The 10,322-nt window shown below is 28.8% G+C and overlaps 1 protein-coding gene across 5 annotated transcripts in view; it reads right to left on the bottom strand.

Moving 5' to 3' along the window:
* The window catches only part of LOC106458618 (cullin-2-like), a 64,675-nt gene that overhangs the window by 12,954 nt on the left and 41,399 nt on the right, over positions 1-10,322 (bottom strand). For all 5 annotated transcript variants that reach the window (XM_013918142.2, XM_022384884.1, XM_022384883.1 and 2 more), the window contains 6 exons: positions 8,915-9,043; positions 8,443-8,529; positions 6,280-6,426; positions 4,974-5,051; positions 3,899-3,965; positions 1,613-1,809 (listed from right to left, as the gene is read on the bottom strand). In XM_013918142.2, coding sequence (XP_013773596.1) covers positions 1,613-1,809; positions 3,899-3,965; positions 4,974-5,051; positions 6,280-6,426; positions 8,443-8,529; positions 8,915-9,043 — 705 coding nt within the window. The remainder of the gene's footprint in view (positions 1-1,612; positions 1,810-3,898; positions 3,966-4,973; positions 5,052-6,279; positions 6,427-8,442; positions 8,530-8,914; positions 9,044-10,322) is intronic.

Raw genomic sequence — 10,322 nt, 5'->3', positions numbered from 1 at the left:
TTTCGTTGGATCTGTATTGTACAATCATAGTAATATCATCACAACAATATCAAATTTGGTTGCAATGTTTTTGGTGAAAAATATAGGTATACTTTTGAGTTCATAGGTTTTTTTAACCTATATTGAACTGAATTACAAGATGAGGACAAAAATAACAGTTTTTTTAGGTTTAAAAGTTTCACTGTGTGGCCCGAGTTTAGCCAAGATTTGACTGGGAAAAAATACAGTTTATGAAAATTAGGTAAAACGTTAAAAAACATTGAGTCACGTGACATGTTTATAAATCACATAAACTACTCAAATCTTGGTGTCAACAAGCTTTTTTTTAAACAATCCTAGGAGTTTACCTGATGAAATAAAATTAATCTGAAAAAAAAAACTAAAGCATGCCTGGTATGTTTATACAAGTCTTAAATATCTTACCCCCTCCAAAAAAATACTGGCACCTAGAATGATACCTAATCATTTAAGTAGCATCTTCTATTATCTTAAGAAGACATTTTACAGACTTGTTAAAGGCTTAGGATTTAGTGTAAATTGTAAAAGATAATATAGAGCACATTATAACTTTATGATTGCCCATTAGATGGCTCTGATGCTTTATCATCTTAAGTACAGAAACCTAAATTTTATTATGTACTGCATTCATTGATACATTTTCAAAGCTGATAAATCCTCTAAACAATATAATAAAGGCAAAATATTATCATTTCATAAAAACAATGCAACAACAAAATGGATATTTCAAGTTATATTGCACATACTCCCACTTTGTTTTTAAAATCTGTGAATCATTTAAACGTGCTAATCATCGTATACGTATAAGTTGGGTAGACGATCCTCGTAAGTTTTGAATTTATTTGTTGAATCATATTGTGAAGTGCAAGACATTATTTGTTAATATCTCTAAAATTATATTTTAAACATTCCTTCAGGCTCCTAGAGTGTCCTAACACTGGAACAGAAACACAGCATATTTGGTTTATGTACAAAAAGTTACAATATTTGTGTTGTGGTCTTAACCTTCTCTTTGGGAGTGATTATATGCAGACTGTAAAGTGGCTAAAAGTTATTTTTTGCATAAACATTTCTATTTCAGTAGAACTAAGTAGAACATTGAAACAAAGCTCGACTCTTGGTGGCTCCCATAGAGCTATAGAGAAAAACTGGTTTTATTGAATACAAGAACATAATTAAATTTTTATTTTTTTCCTCCTCACAAAATCAGTGACTACCTATATATAATAAGTGATGTATGAGCTTATTACAGTTTTAAAATTTTAAGGAAAAGAGGGTAAAAATTGTGCAGGGGACTTTAGAAAGTATAAAGACTAAATTCACGTAAATCTAGTAACCTTTTAGTATTTTCTGTTATTCTACAAATTAATATTAAACCAATAAAGATAATATCTTGAAAATATCAGCAAGAATAGAAACATTAGTAAAAAACCCTTTTAAAAACCACTAAAAAGTTTCACAAACTTAGGTACAGAAGTTAATATACTGTAACTAAAAAAACCTATAAAAAACGCCTTGAATCAATTATGTAGAAGTCCCATGCAAACCTAGTAAAAAGGATCTGGAAGAAGAAATGAATGATAGAAATTCTTACATCAGTGGTAATTAGAAGTTTAGCATCAGCCAAACTCTGTAGATGCTTCACTAGTTGTTCATCATTTAGTCTTGTATTTTCTTGAAGTTCTTTGTAGCTTAAAGTATCTGCTGACTCATACAATAACAGCAACCCCATCTGGTAGGTTCCCATGGTCACGATGTATGGTTTTTTTAGGTAACACAATTTCACTTCCGCTGAAAATAAAGATATGTGGTTTCTAGTTAAGAATGTTTTAAAATATGACTTTTTGAATGAATTACATAATCACAGGTACATTTAAAATGTTTTTAAAGGTTAAGAAGGATACAAGATAAGTTTATTAACAGTTTCTTTCTCAACTACATTATCCAAAAGTATAAGTCATTTCCATCAATGTGCATATAACTTAACTTAAGTCAACCCATTAATTTCCTAAGTACAGGTTCCAGAGTCTCTTGTAACTTTTTTTAATTTGGTTGGGTAGTGGTAAGTCAACCTATTAATTGCATAAGTATAGGTTCTAGAGTCTCTTGCAACTTTGTTTAATTTGGTTGGGTAGTGGTAAGTCAACCCATTAATTGGCTAAGTCAAGATTCCAGTCTATCTTTTAACTATGTTTAATTTAGTTTGGTAGTAGTAAGTCAACCCGTTAATTGCTTGATTATAACATAGTATGGTGTTTATACGTGTAGTAAGAAATGAAGAGACTCTGGAACCTAGACCTTAACCCACGACCTATGGCTGACAGGGCCAGAGCTCTGACACTTAACGGCTTTGTCGTTCAATATTTACTATTATAAATTGTCCTTTCCACAATTTCTAATGTAATTTAAAAATAAATTTAGGTTTGTAATAGATTTCATATAAATTAATTACTAGTAGATCCAATTGTTAGCCAGAGGTTCTAGGTTCAAGTCCCAATCCTTGAGCCTCTTTCCACTTATCAGGTATTGCATGTAATATTTAATGTCCTTTCCCTGATCCTGCTTCTTAAACACTCTATAGTCCAAACACTGCAAGCCTCAAAATTCAAATTCTTTTAAGATTTTATTTTATTCTACAATAGAACTACTTATATGCTTTACAAATGCTGTATATCATCTAAACACAGCATACTTTGTTTTGTGTTATGCTGTCATATTGAAACTCTTCTTGCTGTCGTGGATTTGGTCTCAAGATGAACAATCTGAACAGGAGTTTCCAATATTATTGAGATACTTTCTTGAACATAATAAAATTCATCAGATGTGGTTTTAAAAACTTTTATGATTGTAAAAAAAATATCTTAATACTTTGATAGCTATGTTCTGTTGTAAATAAAAAACAATTATAACAATCTAATGCATAATATATTGCATATATAATGTACTCAAGTAAATAGTGTAATATTATACACGATTTCTTTATTTCTGTATTGGTTTGGAATTTAAAGTTAGCGCATTTTAAAGTAAATAATGTGATCGTTTTAGTAGCCAACAAACAAAATTGTATTTTAATATTTACCTTATGAGTATTTTGGTCATGATACAATACATTTCTACCCTTTTTTCAATCGTTACTACATAAAATCTCATGTATAAATGGTGAAATAAGTAGCTTTTTAATTATAAATCTTAAGTGGTAACTCTGCTGTTATATCATATCTAATAACTGAAAGTTTGTCATGTTTTTATGTATATGTAGATGTATGTGTGGGCAGGATTCTTTGCAGCAGATGCCTGTGACTTATTGGTGATAAATTTCAACAATAAATAAATGGCACACAGTCCACTTGTTTTACAATAATATATATATATATATATATATTGCCCAACTGAGGCTTAGAACTTACTCTACAAACTATGAGACATTATGATGTAACAAGATGTATGATGTAACTTAAAGCAACAAGAAAAAATTTGGAAGGTTTGAGTAACATGATGTCAATTCACAACAATCGAACTATACAACAAATGATTCATAAGAAGTTATGTAAGCAAACTTGCCATAACTATCGCTTCTAAAAATAATTTACTTTAATGCTCGCACAATATAATCTAAATATTCTCACAGTAAAATTAACAGTCGTGTATATCAAACAATGTTCAATTTCTTATACTAAGAAAATAATGTAACACCAATTAAAAAAAAAGAAAATAAAGTTTTACATATGTTTGTGATACAAGTTAGCTAAATCAAGGTGAATTTGTGTTGTGTCCACTACAAGTATCAAAACCCAGCTTCAGCGTGAGCCCCAGACTTACCATGGTTATTTGTTTTATTATGATAGCACATACTTTTTATTTACATTACTTCACTACTTACCATTACATAAGTGATGTAACCATGTTAGTTTTCTGCCACTAAATTTACTATTGTAGAAGTCTTCAAACTGCAAAAAATAAAAACTTTAAATATATCTAGTTATATGAGTTATTTATTAAACTGTGTATCTACAGTGCATAAAACTGACAAAATTATACTATCAGGAAAAAGATAAAAAAAATCTGCCAATGTTACATAACTATCTTAAATACAAAACCATTTACATTAATTTAAAACTTAAATTACACTTAAGAAATCCTCCTCTTTATTCATCAGGTTTGTGACAAAAAATTACAAACATTATAGAAACTGAATTAAACACAGATGAAGAACTACAGTTATACAAAGTGATATCTAACATAAGCACAAGACAGTAAATCAATCTTTTCTAATTTATTTATAAACAAAAAACAGCTAAAAGCAAAGTTTTGCTGAAAATTACACAAGCCCGCGATGGTTTTATTGTCCTGAACTTGTTACATGTTCTACAGTAATTTCTGTACACTGAATCCGAAAATATCAATTTTTCTTCATCACATACAGATTTTTCACAAAACGTCATAACGTGATTCATAAAATAAAGACCACAACACATAGTTTTGAGACTAAAAGAAGGAGATTTAACAAAAAAATCAGGATGAATGAGGATGCATATTCCTTTGACATCAATATTCTTCCCTTTTCTTCAGTTTGTTTGTATTTTTGTTAATAAACATAATAACAAAAAATGTTCATTGTGATAAACAAAATAATAATTTGATCTAAGTAAGAGGTTTTTTTTTTCTTCTTCCCGATTTGTAAAAAATCCTTATACGATAGAAAAAAAATTAATATTATTTTCGAAATCTGCATTACTGTATTATGGAAAATTTGTTATTAAAACCAAAACAACTTTTATGAGTTTAAATTTACAGGCCTGTGTTAGTACACTTGAATTTATTTGATACCTTATTCTCATATGGAAAAACCCTTTAATTCTATACTGTCAAACTCTGAATAATTATGAAAAATATAAGATAGAGAAAAGGTAAAGTCTGATAACTTCTGAAACATAAGGACAATTTTGTGAAATTACCTTTTGTACGCTCCTTTCTAATTGCTGAGGAATTGCAAAAGGAGAAATTGCACTCTGTGCAAGTGGCCATGCCCCTGCCTAAAAATTCAAAAATATTAATATTATAGATTAATCAAAAGTTCAATGCCACTGAAGGCTGTAAACTCTATTCACACGTCACTGCAGTAGTTTTTTTAGCTTTGTTTTTGTTGATCCCGATAAAACAATAGTAAAATCATCATAAAAAAATCTGCTTCCACAGAATACATGAATGTACTTCACTTGAATTATCTATGGTACTCTATAGCAAAAAATATTAACTTTACACAAATAAATTTGCATTATCTATGTCTTAAGAAACATGATGTAAGATCATATAATCTTAATTTTCAAGCAAAAATACCTCACAATTTGTGTGCAGAACCCCCTAGTTATCAGAATTGGAAACTATAAGAAATGCTTCTAAGCTTTTAAAGTTATCTGTGTATACTTACTTCAATAAACTGCATGCAATACCAATCAACCAGCCATTTAAAAATATTATATTTTTAGTTGATGTAAAAGACACTAATCTTATGTAAAAAATTTTGTTCTCATATCTATATTGGTTAAAGTAATATATATATCTACTACACATAACACAATAATTTTATACACATTGTATGTATATATAACCAATTTTAAGTTAATGGGGTAGATACTTTCCATGCATGCATGTTCAAATCTTACTTTCTTTTCCCAATAACGGTAGAACTCAACACAGATTGTAGATATATATATATCTAAATTACCAAAAAATAAATTAGTTTTATTTGTAAGAAAATTGTATACACACTACATGGCAATTCTTAACCAACAGAAACCTGCCCAATTGGTATAACTTCTCATCCAATTTAAAGGATTAAATTATATAGAACACATAAAGAAAGTGACAACGAAGCTACAATTACACATAAAGTAAAATTAAATCAGTGGTAATAAAATAACAAAATAAACTGTTTCAATTTGTTCCTCAATCTTTGAGGGGTGGGGTCCCTCTGAGTCACTCTACCAAATTTCATCAAAATTAATTTCACTTATTGGTTTTTATATCAACACATTTTAGTGTTCAAAATATAAAATAAGGAGAATATCTGTGGCATATCAAACTAACACATCAAGTTATGTTCTATCAACATAACCATAAAATACAATACACAAGAGCTTGGCTGTGTACTGCAACTCGGGTAATATTAACACAGTGGTGTGCTACAGTTACTATACAGGCAGAAATGAATACATTATAACATCATTAACACAAATACAAATTTTGCAAAATAATTCTTACCTGTAAGACGTATATAGAAAAGTTAATACCTAGGTCTATATTCTCTGTTCTGAGAAATGATGAGAACTTGTTGTTCAGGTCTCCACTGACACTCATGTCAGTAAACATCCTATGCAGTTTACTTGTGAATTCATAGCCACATGCTTGCTGAGCAAGAAAACAATAATTTTAATTTGGCAAAAATAACAACAACAACAAAAAAGGAATGCATAAAAAGTATTTCAGTACACATACTACTCTTATTATTTTTAATCAATAAATCACAATTTTAACACTATAGTTTACTAAGTCTATCACACTTGGCATCTCGAGGGCAAATTTGCACAACTTAATTAAAGAAAAGAAAATATGCTAGTAATCATTTTTCCCTCATGTTTTTAGTACCACAGAGTTGGAACTTATTTAATAAAATAGTTGTTCTTAGTTAATTTAATCACAGATTTTGATTTTAGTGTGCTCCAAATGAAACATAGTTATCTGTAAATTTCCTGAATTCCCTAAAGCACAAGACGACATTCATAGACCCTTAGGAGGGAAGTCAAAATAGTTTAAAAAAAAATAACACTAATTTGAGCCATGTTTCTCAGTCTTTGTTGTCATGATGTGATATACTTGTCTATATCTCAGCTTTGAGAAGTCATAAGATAGTGATCTTCATGCATAATGGAAGCTCTTAATGGCTTCCAGTTCAAGGAAGACTTATACAAAGACTGGAAGAAAGTGATAAAAGCTTAGCTTTTGATATGTTGCTGGTACAATTACAGTCCTAATTTGTTTTTATAAGCTTCCTTTATCTTTTTTATATTTTATTGGAATTATGATGTTGCAGCACGATAGGAAATGTTTTTCATGGAACAAGGTTAAGTAGGCTTAGTTAGCTCATTTTGAACCGAACCATGTACCAAGTTTCATTTAACAAACAAGACTGCTGTTGTTAGGTCCTGTTTATATCAGGCCTTACGAGTCAAAGTAACTTTTTGAATGGGTGTAGAAAATCCCTAAAAAAGAAATGTAAAAAATATATATATAAATGAGTATAAAATGGGTTAAAACTTATTACATATATTAAGTGAAACCTCATGATTAACAATATTTTATAAAGTCAGTTTACTTATACTTCTCAAGTGGTAAAAAGAAATTTGTTTACTGTATTCCAGCGATCATCAACACGATAAAACTGTGCAGGTTTTTAAACCAAAACAAAGTTAAAATTTACAATTTAATAAAATAGAAAGTTTAAAAAACATAGGATACCATAAAAATCAGTTATTTAAATCTACAACAAATGTAAGCATTTTTAATTGCTTCTTAATCAATAGACCATGTTTTCTACCTCATTAATCTGTTAAATACATATTTAGGTTTTAAAACTTTTGTTTATAATTAAATGTTTATTTTCCAATACAAACCTAATTATAACTTATTGTTACATCACCATCAATTCAATCTGTTGCTCTTTATGAATACATGATAGCCAGTCAAGTGACATGAGCACTTTCCTTCTCCTGCCTTTTTGTGACATAAGAAGAAATATTTATTAATTGCACTTTCACACTTATTTTATGTGCAAAATTTCAGTACATAACCAGTCAAGGTACAAAGTTGATTTCTTGCTATTTATGAAGTTACGGTGGAAATTATGGTAGAGAGTTTATTAACCATGAGGTGTTATAATCTTCATAATTCAAGAACACTAACTTAATTCATAGCTCTTTTCAAACCGTTTGACATTTTTTTTAATGTTCATCATTTGTCGTAAATAAAGTGTGCAATACATTCTTAATAACACTTTCCAATTTTTAAATAACATTTAAAGAATGTTATAAGTAAATTGGATATAAAAAGTAATGAAATATCTTTGGAATTCTTAATTTCAAATAACATAGTTTTTTTTTGTTTGTAAAAATCAAGAAAAGGAACACGAATTGACAATGGAAATGCAATACTACAACAGGAAATTGAAAATTGGTTAACTATGTGATGAATCTGCCTGTACTTCCTCATGGACTGTCTACATTGAAGAGTTTCTACACATGGACAATTCATTGTTGATTGAATTACACAATTATCATTCTGTATATACAACCTTGAAGGACTCAAAATGTCTATTTTAACACAAAATTTCTATATAATTATATTATACAACACAAATTTCTCACATACCTTAAGTTTATTAATCATAGTTTCTTCCAAATCCATCGACATGCTCTGGCTATGAATTAGTCTTTTTGCTAGCATTTTTGCATAAAACTAGAAAATTAAAAATAATATATTTATAACACAAATAATTATATAACTAGTTACTTACTGATTTTATCTCTCTTAAAATGATGGAACGGAAACTGGTATGACAAATATAAATACAAAAAAAAGAAACAGTGTCATTGAACAAAAACTAAAAAAATTAGAAATTACTTCTAGTATATTCTTTTATATATTTTTTCTTTATGAATTGTACTAAAAGTTCACACAGGTACAGTAATAATTTGTGTTTGAGCAAATAGAATAATTTTCACTAATACATTTCATAACCAGGCATTACAGCAAAGAATATTGAGATGTAGATAATTAATGTACAAGCCTCTATTTATTAAGCAGGAAACACTTTAGTAATTCTCTATAATTCTATACTTACTTTTTGATAGATGTCTTTGTCATCTATATACCTAAACACAGTGACTGACTGAGAAAGTTTGTCTTCAATTTCTGATTCAGAAATTCCCTTTGCACTTTTCTTAAGTAGTGAATCACAGTACTTAGCTAACTAGAGAGAAAATATACTATATTATAGATAAGATTCTTTGATATCTACTGTTATCATACCAATGTTCAGATATACTACAACCAGCACACGTTTTGATTACATACATATTCAAAGTTAAATAGGCTGTTACTTTTTGTTTCATTCCTTTACAAAAATAAAGTAAGATTCTAGTTGCCAAGGCTAAGATGCAATTTCCAACAACAAAAACTTTGTCTACTGAGCTAAACTTTATTATAAAAACAGTATAAGCATGGAACACAGGTTTAATTTTTTTTTATTTCTCAAATTTAAAGTAGCATGGTTTCCTATTCTTGTTGCTCCAAGTTCATTCATTATTAACTCCTCATTTTTATTTCAGTGACACTCAATGATAACACTTCATAAGTTTTAAGGCAGACATGAATTATATCTCTTCTTACAAAATGAATCACAAACATGCCAAACAAAACTTTGAGACAATTGGTATATTAATAACCTTGGTACTGTAAACTAACCTAGTTACTAGCAAAGAAGATTTACTGTTAAAACACCTTCAACTAAACATATACACACACACACACACATATGTACCAATATGAAAATTTTAAAGATTTTTAAGCAATAGAAAAATGTAGTAATATGATCAATGAAGAAAATATTAATGTAGTTTTTTACAGACATTTATATAAATAATATTTAATAATTTAAATGGTTTAATTTTAATACCAATTTATGAACAGCTGCCAGCAATCTGGTGAAACATTACATTGTTGATTGTGTCATGTCATAGATCCTTTCATTTTTGGATAAAAGTTCTAAACTGTAAACAGAACATGTCCAGCAACGTGGATAAAACATTACATTGCTGATTGTGTCATGTCATAGATCCTTTAATTTTTAGATAAAAGTTTTAAACTGTAAACAGAACATGTCCAGCAACGTGGATAAAACATTACATTGCTGATTGTGTCATGTCATAGATCCTTTAATTTTAGATAAAAGTTTTAAACTGTAAACAGAACATGTCCAGCAACGTGGATAAAACATTACATTGTTGATTGTGTCATGTCATAGATCCTTTCATTTTTAGATAAAAGTTTTAAACTGTAAACAGAACATGTCCAGCAACGTGGATAAAACATTACATTGTTGATTGTGTCATGTCATAGATCCTTTCATTTTTAGATAAATGTTCTAAACTGTAAACAGAACATGTCCAGCAAAGTGGATAAAACATTACATTGTTAATTGTGTCATGTCATAGATCCTTTCATTTTTAGATAAATGTTCTAAACTGTAA

The sequence above is a fragment of the Limulus polyphemus genome, unplaced genomic scaffold (assembly GCF_000517525.1).
Source record: "Limulus polyphemus unplaced genomic scaffold, Limulus_polyphemus-2.1.2 Scaffold493, whole genome shotgun sequence".
Classification (NCBI taxonomy): Eukaryota; Metazoa; Arthropoda; class Merostomata; order Xiphosura; family Limulidae; genus Limulus; species Limulus polyphemus.
The sequence above is the reverse complement of the archived record's forward strand: the minus strand, read 5'-3'. Positions and strand labels throughout refer to the sequence as shown.